This window comes from Melospiza georgiana, chromosome 5, assembly GCF_028018845.1.
Source record: "Melospiza georgiana isolate bMelGeo1 chromosome 5, bMelGeo1.pri, whole genome shotgun sequence".
Classification (NCBI taxonomy): Eukaryota; Metazoa; Chordata; class Aves; order Passeriformes; family Passerellidae; genus Melospiza; species Melospiza georgiana.
This window is the reverse complement of record NC_080434.1, coordinates 52,640,290-52,667,820: the sequence shown is the minus strand read 5'-3', so window position 1 is coordinate 52,667,820 and position 27,531 is coordinate 52,640,290. Positions and strand designations below refer to the sequence as shown.

General features: G+C 44.3%; 2 protein-coding genes across 3 annotated transcripts in view; both read right to left on the bottom strand.

The window, feature by feature from the left end:
• CPZ (carboxypeptidase Z) overlaps window positions 1–4,300 on the bottom strand; it is a 34,507-nt gene extending 30,207 nt beyond the window's left edge. Inside the window, exon 1 of the mRNA XM_058024481.1 lies at window positions 4,213–4,300. Coding sequence (XP_057880464.1) covers window positions 4,213–4,300 — 88 coding nt within the window. The remainder of the gene's footprint in view (window positions 1–4,212) is intronic.
• Window positions 4,301–18,914: 14,614 nt separating this feature from the next.
• On the bottom strand, window positions 18,915–26,511 carry LOC131084108 (G-protein coupled receptor 26-like). Of its 2 annotated transcripts, XR_009114505.1 has the most exons (4): window positions 25,744–26,511; window positions 24,910–25,023; window positions 20,363–20,975; window positions 18,915–20,312 (listed from the first exon to the last, which is right to left on the bottom strand). XR_009114505.1 is itself a non-coding variant. In XM_058025223.1 (3 exons), exons 1-3 carry the CDS (start codon window positions 26,409–26,411, stop codon window positions 20,738–20,740), a joined length of 1,020 nt encoding a protein of 339 aa, XP_057881206.1. In that variant the 5' UTR covers window positions 26,412–26,511; the 3' UTR covers window positions 18,915–20,737. The 2 variants fall into 2 exon arrangements, 1 of the variants encoding a protein (XP_057881206.1); XM_058025223.1 differs by having other exon boundaries at window positions 18,915–20,975.
• Window positions 26,512–27,531: the final 1,020 nt, after the last annotated feature.

The window sequence follows — 27,531 nt, the reverse complement described above, 5'->3', positions numbered from 1 at the left end:
TCAGTGCAAGCACAGGAGCAGCAGCAGCTGGAGAGGTTCTGCCTCTGTGTGCACAGGTTTCACCAAGAAACCAGCATGAGAAACATCCACAGCAGGTGAACAAATTTGCTCAGGTCCCATGGACCAGGACCAGTGTGAAGGTCATAGGAGGAAACAATTTTTCCCTTTTTTTGCCTTTTATTTAGCAAAAACTGTGGCAAACACTGTGGAGTTTGGAGCTGCAAAGATGCGGGAAAAGGTATAACATCTCTATGTGAACATACTTCTTCTGTCAGTCTTATTCAATGTTATAGCTCCAAGAAGAGCCAGTGCCACAAAATCTGTTCTGGGCTCCAGAATATATACTGTAATTGTCCCCTGACCCCTGCCTTGGTGATTTCTCACTCCTCATCTCCCTTCCTTGTACCTCTCCATTCTCTCATCTCCACTGGCTAGAGGGGGCCAGAGATCCTCAGTATGGCACAGTGTCTGTCTCAGGAGAAAGAAAAAATGATGAAAACAACAAGGTGCTTGGGAAAGGAGGAGACTCGCAAGGGACAAGTGTGCCAACCATCACTCTGGCTGCTCTCCTACCTCCACAGCTTCAGGTTAAACGGCCCCACTCCTCTGGAGAGGAGAGTAGGAGGCTCAGGGGGACCTTCTCCTTCTCCACAACTGCCTGGAGAGGGGTTGTAGTAAGGCTGGGGTCAGTCTCCTCCCAGGTAACAAGTAAAAGGATGAAGATAAAACAGCCTCAGGTTGCTCTAGGGCAGGTTTAGGTTGGATATTAGGAAAGATTTCTTCACAGAAAGAAGAATGTCAATCCTTGTAGCATGCTACCCAGGGGACTGGTTGAGACAGCATCCCTGGAAGGATTTAAAAGATGTGTAGATGTGCTGCTTCGGGACCTGGTTTGGCGCTGAACCCGGCGGCGGCTGGGTTCATGGTTTAACTCGAAGATCACAGTGGTCGTTTCCAGTAGCAATTCCACGGCTCCATCTGCCAGACTGTGCCCCGGCCCAAATAGCCCTTCATGCGCTGGGACAGAGCTCAGGCGGGCGGCAGAAGGCTCGGGAGGGCGGCAGAAGGCTCGGGAGGGGAGCAGAAGGCCCAGAAGGGCGGCAGAACGCTCGGGAGGGCGGCAGAAGGCTCGGGGAGGGCGGCAGAAGGCTCAGGAGGGGAGCAGAAGGCCCAGAAGGGCGGCAGAAGGCTCGGGAGGGCGGCAGAAGGCTCGGGAGGGGAGCAGAAGGCCCAGAAGGGCGGCAGAAGGCTCGGGCAGGGCGGCAGAAGGCTCGGGCAGGGCGGCAGAAGGCTCGGGAGGGGAGCAGAAGGCCCAGAAGGGCGGCAGAACGCTCGGGAGGGCGGCAGAAGGCTCGGGTGGCCCCCTGGCCCTGACGGTGCCGCCTCAGCCGCGCGGCCGGGCCGAGCAGGGGCCGCACGGGGGCACCACAGGCGGCGGCGGCGGCGGCGGGGCCCTGCCCGGGGCCGGGGCCGAGCCGGGTTGGGCTCCCCGCGCTCCCTGTGAGAGCCGGGGGTTCGCAACCCCACTGCAACACCCCTGTTCCCCTGGAATTCCGCAGAAAAGCGCTCCCTGAATACAAGTAACGGGAAAGGAAAGGCTTTGCTGCTTTTAGCATCACTATGGATAAAGGGTTTTTCTCTGTTATGCCCCATTCTGGAAGTGTTCAAGGCCAGGCTGCATGGGGGCTGGAGCAATCTGATCTAGTAGAAGGTGTCTCTGTACAAGGCAGGGGAGTTGGAACGAGATGTCCTTTAAGGTCCCGTCCAACCTAAGCCATTCTGTGATTCTGTTTTGCAGCCTCAGCATACCCCGGTGGCATCACAATTGTAGAGTTGTCCGCAGCTGCAAGGAAAGTCACCTAAATCAAGACGTATCTCTTCAATCTGCCTTTGTGGGTTTTTAGTTTTGTAGTCAATATTTATAAAGCACTTCACTTAACTAATTACCACTGGACTACATCCGTCAGCAGCAGAGATGCCCAACTTGGATAAAGAGTAACCTGTTTTATTAGCTCACTCTGAAAATGGTTGGCCATTTCCACGTTAAACTGTATTTTTCTCACCCAAACTATAGGCTAAGAGGCCAGTTAAACTCATAAGGGTCTGACAATGGGACCTCGTAGCATCTCATCTGAGAGAGACAGAGCTTACTGACTGCCCAGGAGTACAGGACACAGCCACAGAGAAGGCATCTGGCCTCTCTCAGTGCCACAGCTCCCAGCTGCTGCCCAAAAAGCTCACCACACAGTGTATGATGCCTCTGTCATATTGTGGAGCTGGATGACAGTAACCATTTCCTTATTTTTCTTAACAGAAAAGCACAAAGCATTTTCAAAGGATCTTGGTATTGTAAATCATGTTTCATTTTGTCTGCTTATAAAAATGAAAAAAAAGCAAAATGAGTCACTGCAGAACAAATACCACCAGGAAGCCTGCAGAAAGCAGCTCCAGCCTTGCTGGGAGTCAGACAGTGGCTCCTGCTGTTCTTTCCTGCAAGAGCAGCTCCAGGCTGGTCTCCTTTTAGAGGGCACTACAGGTCTGGCCACTGGGGTACAGCAAGACCTACACAATGGAGCCCAAAACAGGAGAGAAAACCCCACTGCTACAGCTGAAGATACAGCCTATGACCTGAACGCTGAGAGGAGACCCCTGCAAGGTCCATTTGTGAACATGTGCATCACTGCAGGCCCCTTTATTTTCATGTATCCTGACATGATCTTATCCCCCCTTTAGAAAGGAAAGACCCTGGAGAAATCTGGCAGGTCTCTCAATGTCCAAGCTGCCTCTTTATTGTCTGACCCAGCAGCCCTGCAGTGGGCAGTGTGATCCCTCCATGGCACACAGTGTGGTGCCATTGACAATTCCATTTCCCTTCCTCTAACCATCCCTCCAGCAGCATATTCAGCTGCCTTTCTGCAAGCCCTGCCCTAAAGGCACCACAGCTGCCAACACACACAGAACACTCTCAGAGTCACCCCTCAATGATCCATACATTTGTGGTTGCTGGGATTAATATCCCATGGCAAGACCCTGATCAGCTGGAACTGGAGCAGAATCATACCTCACAGAGAAAGGTCATGCTGCAAACCACATAGCCTCTTCCTGTAATTGGCTGTAAATAGTCTACAACTCTTCTCTTTGTGCAGCTTTATCCAAAAATAAAATCCCTTTAGGCTGTGGTAGACCTCACTTTGATGTTCATGGGAACAGCACTCTCAAATTATATGCAGTACATGGCTCATGGACTGTACTGTGTAGCAGTTCAATGCCAGTGACAGTCTATGGCTTATATTTAAGCACTGAAATATAGTTGAATTTCCTTGGGTAGCATTAAGGTCAGTTTCAGGTTAACTTATCTCTTCCTGTAATCCCATAAAATAAATATTTTTCTGACTCATTTTAGGTTTAAAGTCTCTAAAAATAGTTTTCCTGGAATAGACCTTGTCACTACACTAAAATTCATGTCTCCACTGTCCCCACATAATTAAGCACACTTGATAAAAAACATGTATTTTTAAAAGACGCTGTTAATATATTTTATTAGCCAAGTTGTTACTGAATCAAAACTTTCAATTAATTTAGCAGCACGTTTGTGTTTAACCTTTATTCTAAAGGGTAAATCTGCTTTTCCAGCCTATCAACTCAAACAAATTCCATATTGCTTATAGCAAGCTAAAACACACCCTACAGCTGTCAGATCCTAATAAATCTCATACTTTGGACTTGAAATAAATGACCTAAAGCTAAATGTAAGGAAAAGCTTTTTTTTTTTTCCTTAAGTAGAAAAGCATACAGGCGGTCAAAAGGTCACCTTCTTGCAATCTGGCTACCACATTCCTAGAAGGCAAGGCCAGAGATGAGGTGAACCTTCTACATTCCCCATAAGAGTGAGGGGGGTCCTTACAACTGGGAGCTGCACAGATTGCCAGAAAGACACCTCTGTGACAGCCTAAAGACAGTGATGAGGAATCTTTATCAGCCTTGACATGACAGCCTTGTTTTTCTGTTGCACAGCCACACACCTCCCACCTTCCCATCCATGCTTCCCAGTTTCACCACCAGCAGTATGCAGATTTCCAAAGAGTTGATCCCCCTCATCTCAAGGGGAGAGTGACAGTTCCTATCTCCCTCCCCTTGGAGCTGGAACTCTTCACTTATCTCCAGTAGAAGGCAGAAGAGAAGAAGGAGGACTTTAGGGGTGGTTAGCCTTACCTAGGGTCTCCTGGCCGGTTTCACAGCGGGGTGCTGGCTTGGTGGCCCTAAGCAGCCCAGCGAGGAGGAGCAGGAGCCTCAGGACCATGCTGGAGCCCCTTGCACAGCAGCACAGTGATGTGGCACTCAGTGCCTGATGGAGTGACTCCTCTGCCGAGCCCCAGCGCGGCTCTGGCTCTCCGAGCTGCAGAGGAAATCAGTGCACTGCAAGGGCATGCCCACGTCTCACAGTGTGTGCAGTCCAGGCGTCAGATTTCAGCTGCATTTCAGCTTGGAAAGCAAAAGGCTTTGAGAGAGACAGAGAGGGAGGAGGAATGAGCTCCCCCTCCCCTCTGCCTCCAGACTGTCTCCCTCCTGCAGCCTGGTTTACAATTCCATAAACAGTTTGAGCAAAGGGGGGATCCTGCAGGGTTGTGCCCCCCCCGGGTCCCTTTGGTCTTCATGCAGCACTTTTCCTAAGGGACAAGGGACATTCATGAATGTGTGTCTCTCTGAAGCCAAGAGAGCTGTCTGGAGAGAGCAGAGGGAAGAGACAGAACAGCAAACAACTGAAAGCAACTTTCAAACTGTGGTATTTCATCACATACTTAACTGCAATTTTAGAACATAACATGACAGTGAAACAACTCTAAGCTGCATCCCTCCAGCACAGAGAGAATGGGAACACATAGAACAGCCACCAGGATTCTCCTCTGCAGGCTCCTCCTGGGCATTTTACTTAAGATAAGATCGAGTTGTCTGGAGGGATTCCAGTGTTTTCTGTATATTCTTAAAAAAATAATAACTTCACAAATGACTGGATAAGATTCCAGGACAGCATTATAAGGTTTAAACTGGACTTAATGTAAATCTACGTTAGGTTGATAGTAAATTGATCTTTTAATTTTATTGTTTGGTTGGTTTGGTGGTTTTTTTTCAGTATATTTTAAAGAAATATGTATTGTATGTTTTAATTTCTGTGCAACAGGTATGGTGGAGAAGTGTACCTAAATTAAGATGCAAATTCCTCATTTCTTACCTACATATCAGAAAACGTCTCATATCACAGAAAAAGGGGAATTTTCCCTCAAAATCTCGACCAAAACAGACCAAAGCATCCTATCTTTTTCAGGCAGTGCATGTTCCTTTGAGAATAGATACCTGCTTACATGGGAGAGCAGAGAATCTCTCCTTGCAGGCAGAGCATGCTGGCTCCTGCTGCTCAATATTTGAGATCAGTAGGGAGTTATGGTGCTGTATGATAATGTAATCAAATGAACCCCCCAAAGGGAAGCCACTAAAGAGGCTGACAGGGCAGGAGAATGCTGTGTGTGTCTCAAAAAGTAATTGATGTCTCATCTCATTTGAAAGGGATGCATTGAGAAGCTCAGCAGTCAAGTACGTCCTCTGCTTGCAGGCTCTGCAAAGCAGGTTGGCTTTTTATCTTCAGGATTCCCCTCTAGATCTGGAGACTGCAGTCTGCCTTGTCTAAACTGACTTAGCAGTACCAAAGCCTATCAGGGTTTAGAGAACAAACTTCCAAGGACAAGAATACTATTTACCTGCCTTATTTTTTATCCTGATCACACAACAGCATGGCTGGACCCTCAAGAAAAAAAAAAACAAACAAAAAAGCACCGGAAGTGTGGCCTTCAAGGGAAGGAATACTTCACCTTCTGCCTAATTCCCCAACAAGTGGCTGCTCTGAGTACCAATCTGCCACACTTGTACCTGATGTGCTCAGGAACAGCTGAGGGTGTGTGAAAGCCTGAGGCTTGCTGTGTGCCCAGCCTGTGCATTTTGTGTTAAAGGGAAAAAAAGAAGCTGCTCAGAGCTAAACAAAGTGATGTGGCTCAATTTTTTACAACAACAAAAAGCAGAAGAGGTTATACCTACAGACAGAAGCCAAGCCTCAGCCCTTGGAAATGTTCATGTCTGTACTGCAGTTTTCTGCAGCCCTTGAGAGTGTGAGGGGAGATCCTGTCACATATATCCCAATGCTTGTGGTGGTGAACTCTGCTGCAGAACTAATCCTGTACTATCTATAGTCCTGTCAGCTTTTCACTTCTTTTTTGTTGGCATGTTTTCCTGCCTATATTTTCTCTGTTTGCTGCCCCCCAGCCTAGGCACTACGTTCTTTTGAGTGATTTCTCACCTCCACTGCACTTCAGTCACCATTGCCAATGTAGATGCCACATACTTTGGGACCATGTGTTTTAAAATGTGGTCAATGTCATTATTATTGGATATTAGAAGTGAATTCAGACCATGTAAAACTTATGATGGGAAGGAGTAAAGGGTGGATGAGGTAGGCCAAGAGCAGGAAAATCAGAGGAGGAGATTAAAAGGCATGGCTGTATGCAGGTAGGCTGTGGGGCTGTACACTTGTCTGAATCCTATGCCTGATCACTGAAATCCAGTCTATTTTCATATTCAATCCTTAACTTTTTTTTTTTTTTCTCCTACTATGCAATCTCCCTCTCTGTCCTATTTATGAGAGCTGAAAAGTCAAAATGCCAGCAAGCTGAGAGACTGAGGTGTAAGCTGCAAGATCTAGGTGTCAGCCTCTGGAGAGACCAGGAGGGTTTATATTTCCCAAGTGAATACAATCCTGTGTCCATGTGTAGGTTTCTAGCAAACTTCAGTCTGGATTAGCAGGCAAGTACCTGCTAAGTACCTGAAAAGACTCGAGGTGTGTTCAGTGGCTGAGTAAAGGGCCCAGGGTGCAGACATGACCTGAGAGCTTGTGCTGATGTTTGAGGAGTCTGTGAGGGAGCAGAGTGGGAGCATTTGTGCTTTCACCAGTGAGCCTCCAAACTGAGCAGCCACACAGGGACAGCAGGACTGGGCTCTGTGCACTGTTATGTGAGTGCTGGTGGCAAACCAGCTTGTCTGGAGTCGTGTGTGTGCTTGCCACTGTGGGACTCACTCTCATTTCTGTATGGACTGTGGCACAGTCCCCATTGCCTGGATGATACCACAAACATCACATCCTTCACAAGCTCCACTGCATCAACTAAATAAAGCTGTCAGTAGATGGCAAGCTCCAAGCTTCTTTGTTCCTCAGCTTTCACAGACTATTGACATTTCATCAGGGTGTCTATTTGATACCAGAATAAAAAATTTAGAGCATAAGTAGGATAGATGGGGGCCTAAGAATGACATTCAGGTAATTAAAAACAAAGGTAAATTTATCAGTTTGCCACCACCATCTATAAATTTTTTTGTGCTTTCATGCCCTAAGGTACAGAAAACAGAAGGTCTGGAAGGGTTATTTCACTTTTAGCTTAGATTGCCTGTTCTTTTCTTTCTTTCCAAGGGACTTGAGCCCAGGATTTACAGTGTGTCTTTCTGTGAATGGTTTGGCATGTTTGTCACCTCTGGGTTCCCCTATAGACCTACACCTTTCTGAGGGGAGCAGTAGTACAGGTACTGCTCTTACCATTTATACAATATTTCCAGCCTCCCAACATTTCTAACTTGTGTGGGGTTTTTTCAGCCCATTGTAAGCAGTTTGTGCATATCACTTGCCCTTCTCATATTTTTGTTGTGTGCTTACACTAACTATATCAAATGAGACTTGCAGGAATTCCACAGCTGCATGACCAAACCTAAAAGCATTAAAAGCACCTAGGACAGGGATGGTTGGGAATAGAGGGATTTCTTAACCTCTCTATTTTCATTGCTATGTTTAGTAAATCTTCTAATCTTAGGAAGTTGAAAACAAGTTCTGGTTTAGGGTTAAATATACAATTTTTACCCCAATTCTAAAAGAATCTTAAAAATGAACCAGTGACTGTTAAGCAGATCACCTGGCTTCCATAATTTGCATTTGAATCACTGCAATCAATAAAGGTAGATAATTTCACTAGCTGCCATTGCTGACTGTGTTTTCCTGATCTGACCTTTCTTTTAGCCTACAGTCCACAGTACAGCAGCAATCCAGAAATCCTCAGACTGGACTAAATACCAAAACTGATTTATGTCCTTGGCAGGTACTCAAAGTGGGATTAAATACAGTACATTTAACTTGGTTGCATTCTCATGATTCTTACTATTGTAAGAGAAATTTAGCAGAGGAATATCTTAGATTTAGACAGGGTTTCATTACCTGGTTCTTTTTTATTTTGACTCTGCTCAGAGGAGTTTGAACATTAAACAGAAGCAGTGTTGTCTAGATAACTTTTCAGAAGGACAAACAGACAGAGACCAGATGAAAATGCTACTTCATGGCTTGTTATTTTCTCCCTGACTAGGTGCTAGTGAAGCTGGCAGAAAGTGTTCGGCAGCACATCACATCTGCTCCAGCACAAAGTCAGCAGCTGTGGTTTCAGGACTTCACAGTGGTTTAAATTAATCCAGGAGATATTTTAATTGCAGAGAGGCAACCAATTGCATTCTGTGGGTTTTGTTTATTTTTTTTCCTCCCTGTTTCAGTTGCTGAAAAACAGGGCAGAGAAGAGGAACTGGTCTCAGGACAGACAGGGACTAAATCAGCAACTTCCTGCAAAGCAATAGCAATATTTCAAAAAATCCAATCCTGTTCTACCTGTCTTTGCAAGATCTTATCTCCCTATAAACGGATTGAGCTTCATGTAACAGCAGAGAACTGGAAAAGGCCCACAAGGGCTTCTCTTTCAGCTTCTAGATGCTAAGTTAAAAAAGGAAAACAAATTTGTTCTCCAAACAAAGATTTCTAATTCAAATTAACATGCATCTGGATAAGAGAGATGGCTAATTTCTTCTAAAGATACACAGACTATTCTGAGCTTTGCACTTAAGCAGATATTTTGGGATGTCTCTCTGTGCCTTCTGGCACCATCTACTTTATGCTTGGGGAGCTTTTAACTTTCTCACTGAGAGGTTTTTAGTGGTACCTTTTATCTGAACTTTCAATTTGTTCCCCTTATGACCCACAGGATTAAAAACTTCGGTTTAGAAACTGCCACACATAAACATTGAGTGCTGGAAATTTGATTGAGAGACTATAAAGAAAAGACCACAAGAACAAGTTCTCCTGTTTTCCTACACATTATACCCTAAAATTTTAACCTAGAATGGATCATGGACTGCAACTGCCTACATTTCTTAAATACTTCAAAATTCCCTGTAGACTCTACCAGTTATTTTTTATCATTTTTGATCAAGTACATATTTGTACCAACTCACTAAGGGAGAAAGAATAATGCTCCAGTAAACCTCAGTGTGAACCAGTTTCACCATACTCAAAAAATTAAATTTCTTCCAAAATTGGTCATTATTTTTTTTTTTATTTTATTTTGACATGTCTTCCCAATTTCTTTCCCCCAGTTTTTCCTCATAAGCTGGAAACAAAAGCAAGCAATGAGTGGGTGGGTTTACTTCCCTCACTTAATATTATAGTCACAGATACATCTTTCCTTCCTGATTAAATATAATACACGTTAAAAAATGCAGCTCTTGAAAAATATTTAAATTATTTAAATTCAATACAAGTACTGTCAGTGATAATTAACTTCTGGTTTTATCTTCTGACTTGTCACATATTAACTAAGTCACTGACCCACAAAATTAGTTGCTTATACCACATCCAGGTGATTCACTGAGCTGATCCTATCATAATGCAGAAGAACACAATTAAAACTGGAGAAGGCCCTACCATCCCCAAAAGATTCAACTGGCTACATGCCTTTCCTTTGGCCTACCCTTCATGTGGTCTCTGTGCTTGTTTCAGTTAATCAGTAAGAAATGAAGCTGCTCAGAAAGTTTCTTTTGATGACAGGAGAAAATGATATCTAGTTAAAATTCATCCATGATCAAAGGCACCAATGACACAAAAGACTGGAAAGGAACCTGGCACCAGATGGTAGAACGAGACCACAAAGGGACAACAATAATAAATATGATTCTATATCCAGCAGAACATGTGCAAAATAGCATGCACTGATCACCAGATCCTGCTATAAGCACACAATATTATTTAAATTTAATCATTAAAGAGATAGGGCTGACATAAGGACCTTGTTATCCTCTCAAAGGCTGCCTCTTATTACTCCCACATGTAAAGTAGCAAAGCAGGATTACTGCTGAGGGGTTACTGGTGATGCATTTTGCTGTTTTTGTTCAAGATGAGGCCCAAAGGTGACTCTGCCCGACTCCCATAAAGCAAGGAAAATAATACAAATATGTTCATGAATCATAGAACTGAATATATAACAGCTACAAGGAAAAATGTGTGCTCAAAAAAGATCTGTGCTGAGAACTAAAGATCTTTCTTTTCTTCTGATCACAGATGGGGTATTAAAAATTAATGTAAGTTCTACCAGAAAAGAACTTGACAGTCCTATTTTGAGACTCATTTCACTTCATCTCTTCTCCCTGTCTCACAGAACATTAATGCCAAAACATTCAAAAGAAGTTCTCTGGGGCTTGCTTTTCACATTCACAGAGGTGCTGGGAAGCATTTTGAAAAAGTGATTTGGAGTGCTGTAGTTTGTAGATACCCCATGGGGGAAATACTTAAGAGACCCTGATGATTTTAAAGCAGATCCTTGGCATTTTCCAAAGAAAAAAATAAATTCCTCCAAGGCTGGTACTCCCCAGAAAACTGGGAGTTCATCAGAGATAGCAAGAACCAGTAGCCATTTCAGCTCTGGGGATTTTAACTTCACTTTCAGAAATACACTTCTGAGACACGAGTCTGACTTAACATCAGGAGAAAAATGGTGTTAAATTAGTCAATATAAAATGTTTAAAAATATATTTAAGCACTTTAAAATTACATAGCAGTATACTGAGAATCTATACCACGCTAAATATCTGTGCCATGCTAATATGCTAATATGTGTCTTAATATTTGGGGTTTTTTTATATCAAGGTTCCAACTCTTTAGAGTGGCACAGCCTATTAAAAATAAACAGAGAATATATTAAAAGATAAGGGTTTTTAGTTAAAATTTTATTTTCTGCATTTATTCAAAGAATTTGCAAAACATCTGTGTGGGGAGGGCAGGGTGGTGGTGCTGTGCTGCTTTCAGGGCTGCTCCTGGCTTGTCCCAGGGTCCACCAGAGAGCTACAGAGTCCTGCAAGCACTGCTGTGTGCCATCCTTCAGTAAGGCTATTGTGCATTTAATGACATGAGAAGCATGAGTATTCCCATTTTGGGAATGAACAAATTGGAAAGGATTTGCAGAGAGGTAACAAATTGGATGGGGGCTTAAGCATTGACTCATCATGAGAAATAATTTGAGCTGTTGAATTTAGTTTTTTTCTTGGTCAAATAATGAATAATTTGATAGTCAGGAGTCTGAAAAAATAACTTGAATAAAGCAGGCCAAGACACAGTTGTGAAGGGTCAAGAGAATCAGCACAAGGCAGTAGGGAGAGTAAAAATCAGCTAGAAGGTCTTAATTACTAGCCACAGGCTGAACTGTGAGAACAATGCCATGGGCTAAACTCTGGGAACAGCTCCATCAGTTAGTCAAAAACTCCTCTCTGCTTTTCTCAAAACCCAGCATTCTGGAATAAAACCTCTGCCAGTGTCAAGTGATCCAGTGCTACTGATATCATCATGTTTCCCTGGTTAAAGAGCTGACCCAGAACTGCTAAATTTTGAACAAGTGTGAGAAATGCCTTTTTATCCATAAATCAAACTGAACTCTATGGGAGAGATTTCTTCAGTCTACAAGGCTTCAGGACAAGACCTTTAGCAGCTCCAAGGCTGTCATTGGCCATTCTAGTCACAAACTGAGCTACTGTGACACTGAGATCCCCATAAAAACTGGGAATTTGCATTTTCCTAACTTCCCTCAACCGTTCATATCACTAAGTTATCTTTCACTATCATTAGGGAACAAAAAAGAACTAATATCTCATGAAAAAAATTAACTTTACTGGTCAAAATTTTTATTAGTCAGGACCTTCCTTTAAAGCACTGCTAAGCAAGACAAATTTGGAGAAGAGATATCCCCAGAAATTCCTGAGTTTTTCCATTTCCTTGCAGATTATTGTGCTAGACAGAGCTTGAATCACAACTTATTTTTCCCTGGAGTAAACTGCATGGTACTGGAAGGCAAATCCAACTTCTGTGAGGAAGCCAGGGTGTCAGAGTAAACTATTTACATTTTCCACCTTATGTTGGTCCTGTTCTGCTTCCAGCTGCCAAACAACAGCCACTCCCAGGGCTCTTCAAATCAATGTCATGGCAGTGGGGAGAAATTATAAAGCTGAAGGTCCTGGGATCCATTTATCTGGGTTTTTGCAGGTTCATATCGTGATATGAAAATCAACTGAAAATCAGAAGGTGGCTGACACTCAAGGGCTGAACCTGAGAGGTTCAGATTTGGACAGAGAGGCTCTGAAGTGCCAGGGCAATTACAGACATTCAGCCATTGCAGAAAGAGCCTGGAGAAACCCACTATGCATCCACATGGGGTAGGTTGCATTTCCATCCAATCTTCCCTTCATTATGCTTATTAGGACAGTAGGTGGGAAGATTTATGGAAGCTCTAACAATAAGAATTTTATTTTTATGAGGAATTCATGCTGAATACCTTGATTCAGCCATAAATGGATATCTGGTAATTTTATCTGAAAGTGAGAATGTGACAGTAGTCATATTATTACTCTATGTACCACTGACTGCAGAAATTGGTAGGCTGTAATCCTGAAGGACAAAGTAGATTCAGTAAGATTCTTGGCTTTATTCCTTTATCAGCTTGCTTTCTTGAGCACAAAAAAATGAGGGGCACAGCTTTCTTCCAAGTTTATTTAATATGCATTTTGCAATCCTGCTCAGCTGTCCAAAATTAAAAACTGAAAGGGCTGTCAGCGGAAAACTGATTAAAGACAACAAAAAAACCCCACAGAAAACCAAAACCACAGGAAAAAGAAAAAAAAAAAGTGAGAGTACCATCACAATAGCCCAAGGGAATGATGCATCAAGGAAAGAAGGGTCTGAATAGCCTGCCTTTCAGCTGACATGAGAAACCAGAGGGCAGGTAGAAACTTTACAAGCTGATGAAGGTGGAAGAAGCATGGGAATTGACTGAGCTTCCAGCAGTGGATAAGGGAAGACAGGCTGGCAGAGATGCAAAGAGCAAATGCTGTTCATGTCTCTGCTCAGCTCTAAGGCCAGAGATTAGAGTAATGGAGTAGGAGGTAATTTATGAATAAGAAGAATAAACAGGGGGTTTAAGAAGGAAGGAACCTACCCTGGGTTTGAATCGCTTTTCAGAACCACTGACCCTGTGTTCCTCTGGGTCTGGAAGAAAGGAGCTTACAAGGTACTCAGCAGAGAGGGGAAAGCAGGAGTGTGCACAGCAGCCTGAGGAGGCTCAGGGAGAAAAGGGCTCAGGGGTGTAAGAGACTGTCAGAGCACTGCACTGCAGGCTCCTCCATGGCCACACCATCTGTGTTTTCAGTCTGCTTGACATCTTTTTTGTCACTTTTAGAAAAATGTACACCTTAGATTACATTTCCATTCAGTGCTGTTAAGGTGGTTCACTAGGGTATACAAGAATCAAACTTTTTTTTTTTCTTTAATGTGATTCATCCAGTGAGCAAACTTCATAACTGAGGTGATCTTACATGACCTTCTCAAAAGATTTCTGCAAATTTAGACTTGGAGTCTACTGATGAAAACCTTCAAGAAAAATCTTAGTTTACCTCCACTGGAAGTCAGTAAAGCCAGGACCTTTCCCTGAACTTATTTTCTGATTCAGGAAACTTATTTTCTGCCCACTAAAAAAATGAGTGTGATGTCATAAACAGATGGGATATAAGCAGCCCTCAGAAGAGAGGCAGATGCATCCTCCCTCCTTTGTGATAAATGCCCTCCCCACTGAACTTCACCGTCCTCCACATGGAGTCTGCTCTCTCATACACAGCAGCTCAAATTTCAACCAGAACTCCAGCCTGGCCAAAGTGGTGTTCTCCAAGAAGAGAGGTCCCAGCCTGAGCTGTCACACCCAGAGAAGAACACTGAAACTCCATCTAGGACAGCTCAAAAGGGAGCTGTAACTTCAACATGCAGGTGTGTTTTATGAGTGAGGGGTGTCTGCCACTCCCCTCTTTGCATGGTGCTGGCACAGTAAGCTCCTCAGGATGAGGGGAGGAGGAACATCTTATTCTTGTATCCTAAATATCTTTCTCCCAAAAATTCAGCACCACTGTCAACTCTGAGGTATGATTACCATTATGACAAGCACATTTTTAATATGACAAGCACATTTTTAAGAAACTTTACCAAAAGATGAACAGACAGATTCAGGATGACCTTATTTGTCTTTCATTCTTAGGTATCTTCTAAACCACATTTCATGTAATTTGATCCTTTCCAGGCTGTGTGGTCTTTCATCTGTCTGTGCCTCAGGTGTCCTGAGATTAGCAGTTCTAATACTTATCTGGCTTCCAGCAAGGTATTAAGAATAAAAGGATAATGAAGTATTCAGACTTCTGGGTGAGAAGCCCAAAAGATACTTTAAATGCCTAAAGCAGGCTTCATTAACAATGATAACAATAAGGGCCTGATTAGCTGAAAAGCCAGATTTCAAGCTGAAAACCAGTCTGAGCTAAGAACTGCACGGAGTGATCAGCAGCCTTTTGTAACACAAAGGCCACATGTCACCAATCAACATTTTGTTTTCCCATGATAAAAGACAAATATGAAACATAATACCTAAAACATGTTTAAATATTTCCGTGGATGCACACACACAAACCACACAAACCCAATCTCCAGTTCCATGCCATGGAGCAAGGGCACTGAGCAGTTAAATGGATTTCAGAGAACATTCTGAAAATGTGCATCAGGGCTGGCAGCTGCAAGCAAAGAGAAGAGAGAGGTTGAATATGTAATGACAGAAATTATAAGAGTGAAAGAAGGTGGTAATGAGTCTGCCACTTTCGGTCAGGCTTCATTGAAGTACAATTTGAGTGCTACGCCTTGGCTGGAAAAAAAATCAAATTGGGAAAGTGGGTTAAGTAAAAGCACTGTAGTGTTAGGCATGAGAAGCTTTCTTGGAAAGTGTTTGAAGATTTCAATCCATTTAGTAAAGGAAAGGAAACTTGGAAACTTAAAGATATATTGGATAGTTTGCTCCAAATTTGCTGGATACAAACCTGTGTATGACACAGAAAGATGCAGTGAGATGGATGAAACATGCACTGCAAAACTTAGATTCTATCCCAAAGGAAATGTTTTTGGGCTTTTTTTGGCATCTTTATTGTCAACAGTGGACTGCTCAACAATTTGCAGTCTTGTGATAATGGATTGGACCCTGAAACGAAGGTGCTTCACTTACGGCTAAAGGCAACTAGTTAAAAAGTGATGTCAGTGGACTGGAATGGTTTGTAGTTCTCAACACTCAAAACTACCTTTAAAACCATATGGACTCTATGACATCCAACATACCTGCTTTGCAATATGTTTCATTTGCATAGAGAATGTATGAGAAGCCTGGCTGGGAGCAGCTCGTAGTTCATGCGTTGCTCACTTACAGAAAAGAGCAGAAGCACCAGGTTTGCATCACGCATCCTCTGTCCTGGCAAGGAAAATCTGACATTAAAGGGAGAAGAATCAGGGATATGCAGAAATGGGACCAGTCATTTGGCCTGTTTCCCATTGATGAGCCACAGGGAAAAGCAGCTCCAGCTCAGAGAAGGAGCTGGCTGCATATACTCTGCCAGGTGACATTTTGCTCCCCCAGGCTTCTGCTACTGAAAGATATTCATATATTTACAACCTTTCTTAAGGTCATCTCTGCTGTGTCTCCAGCTGAGCCATTAAATATTAATTGGACTACTTTCTAAAAATAAAAACCAGAATCTCTGATTTACTTGTGTAATTAACACTTCCCACAAACCAGGTGTCCTCCTGAACCAGACTGAACAAGCCATTTGCTCTTCACAATACTGAAATATGCTGTGTGCTTTTCAGACAGACACACAGTTGCTTGTTCATTCCATCTGCACAAGGGCAGGTAATTATTTAGGGGGAAAAGCACCTTAAATACAACAGAAAATATGCCCTCTAAATGATGTAATCAAACTTTCCCACTCACACTAGATAGTTCTCTTCAGTTTGTGTTTGATTTTTTTTTTAAGCATTTCCCATAGACGGGCTTGAATATCTTGTTATAGTTTTTTTGGTTTTTTCTTTTTTTTTTTTCAATAAGGCTCAATGCTGCTAAATTTATCAAAGAGCTCAGATTTTAACCTGCAGTTGTAAAAGAGCATGATCTCTGATCATATCCAGCCATAGTCTCTGGTCATATCCAAGCACTTGCACTAAGAAACTTGGATTGTCACTTAAAATCATGGAGCCATTTAAGTTGGAAATTACTTTTGAGCTCATGGACTCCAGCTGTAAACAGATTTAACCATGTAACAAGCCTAACATTGCAATTAGCTCTGAAATTTAAGTTCAATAAGTTCAATAGCAGCATTACTCACATTAAGACAATGTAAATATGTATTCAGTAATCACTGAGCTGCACCGATTATTTGCAGAAGTTTATTAGATGCTGATTTTCCCAGATGAGTTACATGTCTGCTCTTCAGTGAGGCTAAGGAATTTGTGGAGAGAAAATTCACAGAATTCAAGGTCCTCAATGCTCAGCTGCCATCTAAGCTCAGAGACACTAAAGTTCTCATCCAAGAAAACTACTTTTGTAGTGAAGCACATCCATTCTGTCAGTATTTAGCAGACTGGGAGCCAGCTCATACCTAAACCTTTTGGGAATCTGTAGTCGAAGCAATACTTTGACTTTATTGCCTCAGAAACTCAGTCTGTCAGTCTCAGAGCTTATGTGGAAAAAAAAAAAGCTTTATTTTCTTTTTGAAGAGGTGACCCTCTTTTTCATAAATGAGTATCAGCACACTCACCTATTAAAATGAGGCACGCAGACTCGATTTCCTCCTCTGAAAAGGCAGATTCAAAATGCCATCCCAGATCTTGCTGAGAATATCCAAATCAGCAGGCTTGGAAATATTTTGGTGAGCATGTGTTAAAAATTAAAGTTATGAGTCTCCTCATTTGCGTGGACTAATTAAAGGTTTGTTGTGCTGCAGAGTTTATACCCTGCCTGCCATTAGGTGGAGGATGTCTGTCATTCAGGGGAGGTTCAGTTCTCAGCTCCAGTCTTTGCAGACAAAATACAGGTTTGGAGAAGAGGAGAGGACTTTGTGAATTTGAATTGCAGCCAGGAGCTGAAAAGCCACAGCCCAGGAAATTTCTGGGGGCCCTACTGCTTTGAGAAATTTTCTTGTACACTCTTTTAAGAGCTTGCCATCCTTTCTCCTCAGCCACAGGTAGGTGAGACACCTCCTGCTATGGAAATCACAGTTTCAGGCAGTTCCTGCTCACCTCTATGGCATTTCCACCTCCCCAACACACCTGCTCAGTATTTGCCAATCTCTTGTCTCTTAGCAAGGGTGCCCCAGGCCCTTGGGCAGGAAATCCAGATGAAGTTTCCTAGAGCACCACCTTTGAGTTGGCAAGAGTGTGTCAATGGCAAGAGGCCATTTTGGATATCACACTTCAGCTTTGTTGGAAATCTGATCCAAACAAAACCCTGCTGTCAGGACTGTGTTTTACCTAAAATGTCAGTGTGTCAGTAAGAGGGAATCTACAACCTGTGCTGAATGTTCCCATCCTGTCAATATATTTAGCACTAAATCCTTGGGTGCCTTTTGTGGCATTCCAGGGCCACAATGGGGGCAGAGTGTGGCTTCCCCCAGCTCCTCCTGCCCCTGAATAACCTACAGCATGGAGAATGGAGCACAAACCTCGTGAGTTCTGCTTGTGTCAGGAAGCCAAGGGAATGAAAGTGAGACCTCACTGAATGTTTCCAGCTTTGTTAGAAAAGTAGAGCAAGATCTTTTCTGGTGGGAGTGGGTTGTGAGAAGAAGAGAGAAAGGACAAATTTACCTGTATACTGAGCAGGGGGAGATGCCTTTTGTAGTGCTAAACAGAGCTGTTGAACTTCATTGCAAATCAGGACTGAGCCCTGCAGGTCTCCTTGCCCTTGCTCAGTTTCTGGTCTGCAGCACTGCAGATCTCGGCTTCCTAATTACATGTGGAAATTAAATCTAAAAGATGTTCTGTAACACCTAGTGCAGGCTCAAATATTTTTTCCCCATGTAGACCTGAGCATCTCCAGAAATATTCAATGTTTAGTTAAATAGAGAAGTATTGTAAAGTGTACACCTTCAACTGGCATATGTAAGCATCATTAATTAACCTAATAGTAGAGGTAGCATTTTAACTAGGTTCTGTATTGTACCTTTGAAATGTGGCTTATAGCTTATTAGCTTTAGAAGTTTATTACTCTAATAGCTTTAAAGTTTATTATTTTTTCTTCTTTACCATTTTCTCTAATAATAATGCTTTATTTCATTTGTATGTCTTAACTGTATGCAACATATTCTTTTCCCAAAGTGAGGACCATTTTGTTTAGGAAACCAAGGGTAAGCTAACAACTGTAGGTATCATTATGCTCATGTTTATTCATGGACAGCTACTGTAAGCTATTAAAACTTTTTGGCACAAAACTGACTAAAAAATTACTGAAAATTTAGCATCACTCCCACTCCCCACAGAGTTATCAGGTCCTTATGTTGCAGCTGAAATGAGAGACTGAAACATCAGGTTTTTCTAGCAGCATGGAAGAGGGGGAGGCATGGGGAGACAGGAAGACATTTTAAACTAAAAAGATTCCACAGACAACTTTTTTTTTCTGAAATACTGTATTTACACAAAATTGAAGAGAGTACAAATACTTTACTAAGAAGACAAAACCATTATAGTACATTCAGTTTAAACACAGGCAGAACTATAGATGCAAAGCACAGAGGCCTAAGGTACTTGCATGGGGGAAAGAAAAAAAAGAGCATCGTAAAGGCCCCAGAGATTAAAAGCAGGAGGTAAGAGAACATTGTATTTGTTAGGCAACATCATCTTTCCTTGACTTCAGTGGGATTGAACAAGACACTCTCCTTCCTCACTGTGGATGGTGGGAAAAACCCTCTCAATGTGCTGACAGCTCAACACTGATTTTGAAAAACAGTTGAGTGTGTACTTAATTCTCAGCATAGAAATAGAACTGTTAGCTTCAAAGAAAATTATAATTGTGCCTAATCACATGCTTATATGCTTAGTTTGACCAGAAATAGCCTTCTCGATGCTTTATAGGGTCAAGTGCATTGTTACATAAAAAATAAGAGTACTTTACTGTCATCTTTCTTTCTATTTTTCTTAAAATATACTTTAGAATTGCTTTACTTTTTCCCTTATGTACTCAATTAGAAAATAGTAGTTTATTGAATGCCATAGAATTCTTAAATTTTAATAAATGTTTACATAATCAAAAGAATATTGTTCAAAAATAATTCCCACATTTTTTCCAAAACCTGTTTAAATTTAAAAAGAAATAAAAGAGAAAAATACATATGAAAGCAAAGCAGCTTCATGTTTCTGGGCATTTGGCAGCAGGTCTTTTATAATATTTCTGACATCTCTTGTTTTCAGTTAAAATCACCAGATTAATTGATCATTATTAAAGAAAAGATTGTACAGTATTATGACAATCCACCATATATAGCCAATGCATGAGATATTTTACACATTATATATCCTTTAAAAAGAATTAATATATTTTAGTTTTTCCTTTGAAAACAGATAGCTTCTGAAGTAATATATCTTAAACACAATGGTATCTGTAACTTCTACTGATTTTTTTTTCTGAATAAAAAGCTTGCTTGAATAGGACTACTAGCTCAGTGGTGGAACTACAGTGCTATTTAACTAAATTCCATACATGTCTTTGTTACTGTTGCTGCAATTATTGTAATCACATACCACTGAAGTGTTAAATATTAGTAACTCAGATATGTGGACTTTGGTTATGCTTGATAGAATACTGGCATATCAAATATATATATATGTACCACTTCCTAAAGGCTATGTTACAATCATGATGCCTAGTAATAAATAATAGTAATAATAATAACAATCTCAGATTCAAAGTGCTGACTCACTTGAGGCACCAATACAATAAATCAATAAATTAAAATATCTATTTTTGATATTTGAAACCAACAGCACATCCTGGGCTGCACGTGCAGCACAGAGGACTCTGAACCTGTCCTTCCAGCGTGGGGATTCCTGTGCTCCCAGAGGAGGACTCTGAACCAGTCCTTCCAATGTGGGGATTCCTGTGCTCCCAGAAGACACTGGAATGTCATGTTTGATATGGAACACTCCAAGACATACCAAGTCTTCACACGTGAAACATTAAGAGCTGTCTAAGCTCCTTGAAAGCCTCGAAAGACTCTCTCAAAACCCCTCAAGGCAACTCTGTTCACTGGGGACAAGGCTTTGCCATGAATTGTGCTTGGCTGCAGACCAGGGAAGAGCCTTTTTATGAAAGTCCACGATGCAATTTGTCACATTAATGCAGCCTTCACACCCTGGAGACACTGTCACACTGTCAGCAGGAGAGGAGAAAGGCAGTTTTCCAGCAGCAGCAAACACCTGTCTCCCTGGAAGGGCAGTGCTTTCCTGTTGTCAGTTTGTTCTGTGCAAGCAGTAATCGTTTTCAGTGTCGAGAGAGCTGTTGTACCCTGATGAGGGATACAGGTCCCTCTTCAGTATCCTGTTGACGATGTTGATCAAAACTTTTTTGTACTGCTGACGTAAAAGTGAGTAAACAAACGGATCTGATGCAGCCTTACTGTAGGTGAGGCACTTGCTTATAATTCCCCAGTAGTAATTTATGGTAACAAAAGGAATGAGCTCTATCAACCTGTTAAACATTAAAGAGAAATGGAAACACTTGAGTGTTATATTCACACTGAGGCCAGTGCTCAACTCATGCTTCATGAAACATTCAAGTACCATTTATTTTCTTCCAGTACACAGTCCCTGCAAGAGTAGCGTCTTGTACATCTCACATTCAATAGGGGCAAAGAGAACTTTCCTAGCAAAGCCACTGGGAGACAAAATCAATTCCTACTATGGAAAGAGGGGAAAACTGTTTTCAGTGGTAATGCTTCTGTGCAGAGGAGATAAGAGAGTGCTGTAGTTTACTGCTCACTTTCTGAATTTACTGAGCTGTGCTGGTAAGTGGTCAAAACTGTGGTGCCATAATTGACTACCTCTCTCCCACAGCAAGTTTGAGATAGACACATGTGTCTCGGGGCACCCAGACTCAGTGACCTGAGTTTCCTGAGCAGAGCTGTCTAGTGACACTTGAGACATTTGGACATGGCCCCACTGGCATCAGGCTGCTGCTCCTGGAAGGTCCTGTGGCATATCTACCAGCCTAGATAAAGGACTTGGATGCCATGCGGCATCTCAAATGACACCAGAAATGTGGTCTAGGTCACTGAATCCATCCCCTCAGACCAGACCAGAGCACTTTCATTACCCCACTGAGGTGAATTAACACAGATGCAAAGTGGATTCATGTCAGCCCATTGCAGTATGAAAAACAACCTGGCAGTATCCCAGGGAGGTCTGGCTGGCACCTGCAATCCCACAGTGTGCTGAGCATCACACCCACAATGACTTAGCCACGGAAGTTTTTGTGGGCATTTGGCTGACTTCTAGATTGGCCAAAGAAAACAAGGAGACAACGCTTTTATCATCATTATATGACCAGTCAGCTCCATCCAGGCCTGTGTCTCCTGGCCTGTGCTTCACGGATGATTAGTGGCCTCAGCACCTCAGCTGAGAGGGAGGCATTAATCATGGGGGCAGAAACCACAACTAAGTTAAACAATTTTTCCACAGAAGGGAGGGCAATCCTTCAGACTATTCCAGCAAATGTCTCACCCATCTCATCTGCAAATCCTCCAGGAAGGTGGAAAGAACAGGGTGAGGGACTTTTAATTTGTGTATGTCTTTTGTAAAGCCTTTTGCAGGAGCAGGAGTATTCTACTTTGCTCTATTCATCCCAGAAGAAAAGAAAATGTTCTGGGAGATAAAATAGCCCTTTTCTCTACTCTAAGTCATCACTGTTTGAAGATGTAAGATGAGAAGCTTTCTCGAGGCTTGAAGAACCTTCTGTCCTCTTTCCAAAATGCAGAGCTCCTGACTTTCAGGGTGTTGACTTTTGAAGCTGTTCCAGTCCCTCCTCATAGAAAAGCTGACTTACCATCATTTGGACTGAACATTGCTACAAATGACAGGAAAATTCCTTATTTATATGACTAAAAGTAAAATCATTTTTATGGCAAGTGCACTTAAAAACACAAATTACTTCTGTTTGAAGTTGCTCAGAAAAAAATTTCCAGTGAATTCAAAATAAGTAGAAGAGGAAGATACAAAATATGAGAAAAAATGTACAATAGATGACACTTGCTACATGATTAGGTTTATCCCATCCTGCATATCATCCTAATACAAGAAATATATAATTGATATTTACACAACTGATGTTTTTTTTAAAGACATTAAATAAGAGGGGTAAGATATCTTTGAGTCTTGAACATAGATGTATTGCTGTGTTCCCATTAATGCATTATGGATCCTAACTTAATTGCACTGAAGCCAAGAGAAGAAAAATTACGCAGATTTTAATAAGATAAAGGGTCTGGCCAAAACAAGTCAGAAATATCCATCTGAATGCATCTTAGTATGATTTCCATGTTTTCAGTGCTGTTACAGAAGAGATTAAATTCATCTGTCGCCTCTTAGTGAACAGACGAATATATTGCTAATGAGCCAAATCTCATTCAAATTTCTGAAGTGAGGAGCAAATACTGAGCTCACAATGCAACATGAGTCACCAGGCCAAGAGCAAGATGACAGGGAGGATGGCTTTTGCATTGCCTCCCCAGAGAATGCTTCAGTGCCACCTCCCTTAAAACCAGAATGAGGGAAGAACAGAGAATCAGGCGTGGCAGCAAGTCCTCCAGTCTCACCTCCATCACCACCTTTCATGAAGTGCTGTCTTGGCACTCTCTTGCCTTTGAGACAAGCAGCCTTTTAGGATGTCTTCCCCCAAACCTTCCCATTCTGCTGTCACTGAACCAGCTCGGTCCCTGTGACAAACAGAAGCTGGACCTTGACTCACATTTCCATAAACCAGCCCTCAGCCTTCTCTGTAGTGATTCACTGGGTACCAGTTTGTCACACACCATCTCACATTTGCCAAATGCAAGGCCTGAAGAAGGAAGTAACTTTTATTGTAGAAGTTTATGAGAAATACCTTCACCCTGAAAAATGTGGCCATGTTTGGAATTTGCTGAGCTTTGTAATGGTCAGATGGAAAGAAGATGGCAAAATCCACTTTGCTCAACATAATTACATCCTGATTATGGTAAAAGTGAATAGAACATGACTCAAAATGTACTGAACAACGATGAACTGACCTTTTAACTATGTGATGTAACGTTAATATTTGTAATAATCTTTTCAACTGCAGAAAAAAGATATAGTTTTCCAGGCAATCAGGAAGGATTCCCTTCCAACACGTAAATGGGAACTGAAATAAATGTGACTTTAAAAATGTTAAAAAAAATTGTCTGTTTGGTGCACTGGCCATAACCTGCCCCCTAGTCCTCTCAGAAAAGGGCAGTGACTCTGACCATAAATGGCCTGTATGTATGTGACTGTAAGATCAGAGCACTGAAGCTGGCCAGTTTCTGTGAGCTGCTGTGGCTGCAGACACTGGCAGCTTGGTAGCAACCTTGAAGAAGCCCTCACCAGAGGGTTTTGCACACTAGTTCACCTCCTTCAACACAAGTCAGCACTCTTCAAAATTGTCTGGAACACACTGTGAAAGTGGGAAATATATTTAAAAATCACTTGTGAAATATGTAGCCCATTGCAGTTTAGAGATGAAAGGTTAAATCTGGCCTGCTGCAACTCAATGTAGTTACACTGACTTCCAGCTCACTGGTTTACACAAGGTTTAAAAATAATAATAATCATCTATTGTATGAAGACTACACAAGTAGATAAGGACAATGATGCATGGACACTTCAAAAGGTGCAAACCACCAGAATGGATACTTATAATTCTGCCCAGTTGAGGAACATGGTGTTTCCTATACATTTAAGGAGTCTAATGATTACTTTTCCTGGGAGATAACTTTTACACCTCATCACAAGTCTGTGCTGCACCATTAGCAATATATTTACAGGCATTAGTGTTTCCAGACTGAAACCTTATCTGACAAATTATTAGGCTGGACGAATTTAAATTATATCAACTCAGCTTCCAACAGCAGCAAGCTTGGCCTTATGCCTAAAAAAAAAAAAAAAACAACAAACAAACAAACAAACAAAAAAAACCAAAAAAAACCAAAAAACCAAAAAAACCCCATAAAAACCCTAAGCTAAGCTAATCAGAAAAGTCTGTCTGTTTTCCTCTCTGTTGTGAGGGTTGTGCTAATAAGGAAGGGTGTCAAGTCTTTTAAACTGCCTTTATCTCCCCCTGGCACGTAATTATTTCCCGGTACTTGTCCTAAAAGCCACTTGCTTTTGGCAGAGGTGCCCAGACCTGGCTGTGATGAGGGAAGGAGAGCCAGGTCCTGCCGGGGCTGTCCCCTGGGACTGGGTGTGCGGACAGGAGCAACGTGTTTGTGTTCGTGTCCTTTGGTCCTCAAGACCAGCCCCGGGGGTCCGTTTCGTTTTGGCCCCCCAAAATTAGCTGTAGGACCCCCGGGCACCTGGGCATCACAGGACATCCTGATCCCGCAAAGTCCCGCAACCCTACAGGGGATACTAACCTGGTGATAATGTAAGGACCAAAACAGATCACGAACGACCCTATAAAAATACTGATTTTCTTGGTAGCCCGCTGCCTCCTCCTTTTCTGCTCGTTCAGACAGCGCTGCTTCACACTACGGAGGGAAAAGAGCAGTAAGGGTGTTAAGGCAAGAAGGGAGGAGGTGAAAAGTGAGTCCAAGGAAGAGGGGAAGAACTCCACGCCCGAAAGCACCTGGGAAGGGAAGGGCGAGGAAGGCAGCCCCGAGGAGAGGAGGGCAGCCCCGAGGGGAGGACGGCAGCCCGGAGGGAGAGGAGGGCAGCCCCGAGGGGAGGAGGGCAGCCCCGAGGGGAGGAGGGCAGCCCCGAGGGGAGCAGGGCAGCCCCGAGGGGAGGAGGGCAGCCCCGAGGGGAGGAAGGCAGCCCCGAGGGGAGCAGGGCAGCCCCGAGGGGAGGAGGGCAGCCCGGAGGGGAGGAGGGCAGCCCTGAGGGAGAGAGGGCAGCCCCGAGGGGAGGAAGGCAGCCTTCCGGAGGAGAGGAGGGCAGCCCCGAGGGAGGGAGCATAGCCCCAGCCCTGCCGAGCCTCGGGACGACCGCACTCAGCTAAGCAGTGCCTCCTGCTTGAAGGGAGCTCAGGCAAGTGGCATAACCCGGAGAGCCCGGTTAGCGTTCAAACAGAGAAGGCTACAAATGCACAAGTCACCGTTCCTGGCACTGTCAGCAGCGTCTGAAACCAGAGGCAGGAGCGCTCGGGGCAGGCAGGAAAGGGTGCTGGGGAGGCGGGATATCGCTTCTTTCTGCCTGGGGTAACTACCGCGGGTGACCGGGGGGCTGTGGGTCCGAGCGCGCACCGTTACCTGGGGTGGATATCCACCAGCAAAACCAGAGTCTGCATGGTAATAATGTCTATCCGCTTGCAGTGGAACCGGGCAACTTTCAACACCTTTAAATAGGTGAAACACAAGATCACCAGAGACAGCATGAAACTGGTAGAGTGAAAGACAATGGTGAACACTGTAAACCTTCTCCTCTCCGTCTCTTCCTTCAGGTGTAAGGTGCAAGAGGCATAAACGCTGTTGTAATCTACCCACGAGTAAAACAAGGATACCAAGGGGAACGTGAGGGAGTGGAGCCACGAGTAGCCCATCAGTATCACAGCGTCCTTATACCGCATCTTGCTGGTGTAGCTCAGGGGGAACACCACGGCAATCCATTTGTCGATGCTGAGCGCTGCCATGCTCAGCATCGTGTTGGAAGTCAGGAAAGTTTCCAGGAAACCCACCGCCTTGCAGACGCAGCCCCCGAGGGGTTGCTGGTTCCTCAGGATGCCCAGCAGGGTAAAAGGCATGTTCAGAACGGTGAGAAGCAGGTTGCAGAAAGATAAGTTCACCAGGAAAACCCCGGCGACCTGCTTGCGGATCTCCGTACTGTAGACGAAGCATAGCAGCACCAGGAGGTTGGAGAGCAGAGAGACGACCAGCACCAGCACGAGGAGCAGCGCCAGCAGCACGCCTGCCAAGTCCATCTCTCAGCGGGTCGCCTGGAGCGGGCGAGGGCAGGAGGAAGGGGGCACCCGCGCCGGCACCGCAGCCTCGCCTGCCGCCCACCGCGGCCGCCCGCGCATGGTGCCGGCGGCGGGGCAGGGGCCGGGGCAGCGCCGGGGGCAGCGGGAAGGGCAGCGCCGGGCAGCGGAGTCGAGAGAGGGGCGAGGGGAGCGGGGCCGGCCGGCGGGACGGGGCAGAGAGGGGGAGGACAGGGACAGCGGGGCGGGGGCTCTCTGACAGCAGTCAGGCTGCGGCGGGGAGCAGGGCTCGGGAGAGCGTGGCCGGAGCCGAGGGTAGATGCTGCAGCGACCGGATCGGGAGATAGCGGGTAAGGGGGGTACCCGAGAATCGGAGCTGGAATAGGGGCCCGAGGCGCCCGGAGCCGGGGGAGCGGGGCCGGAGGCGCGGTGCTCCTGGCGCTGTCCGCGGTGCTGAAGCGGCGCTGCCCCGACGGCCGCCCCGCTCTCCCTCAGGCCGCCGAGCGCGGCCCCCGCAGCGCCCGAGCCCGCGCCCCCTCCGCGCCCCGCCGCCGCTCCGCTCCGCCGGGCGCACGGCCTCCGCAGGCTCTGAGCATCTTCCCCGTGCCCAGCCCCTCAAATACTCCAGCCGCGGAGCCTCCCGCAGCGACTCATGCGCAGACGAGCGGCTGCGAGGCACAGGCTCAGCCAGGGATCGCGGCGTCGGGCTGATCCACTCCCGGATGGCAGGCGAGAGCAGCAGCAACCCAACTTTCCGCTAGCGTGCAGCTCAGGAAGGATCAGACCTGGATATGAGTTACTGGGATGAGTCTGATCCCTGCGCTGTGCTCAGGCACACCCTGAGTGCACCAGCTGTATCTGGTGCTCCTGAAACCTGTTTCAAAATCTGTGTCTGTGCCCCTTGGCAGGCACTCCCCCTTCCATCTGAGGGATTGTTTGCCCTTTTCCCCCTTCAATGCTTGCTGTGATTGCCCTCTGGGTATTCACACCGGCACGCTGCTGGCCAGTGAGGGATGTTTCTCGGTTAGAGACTCCACTTTGAGTACTTGGACTCACCAGCTGGTTGAACAAGTTATTAACAAGTAGCCCCATTAGGGTGATGCTGGCACACTCTGTGGAAAAC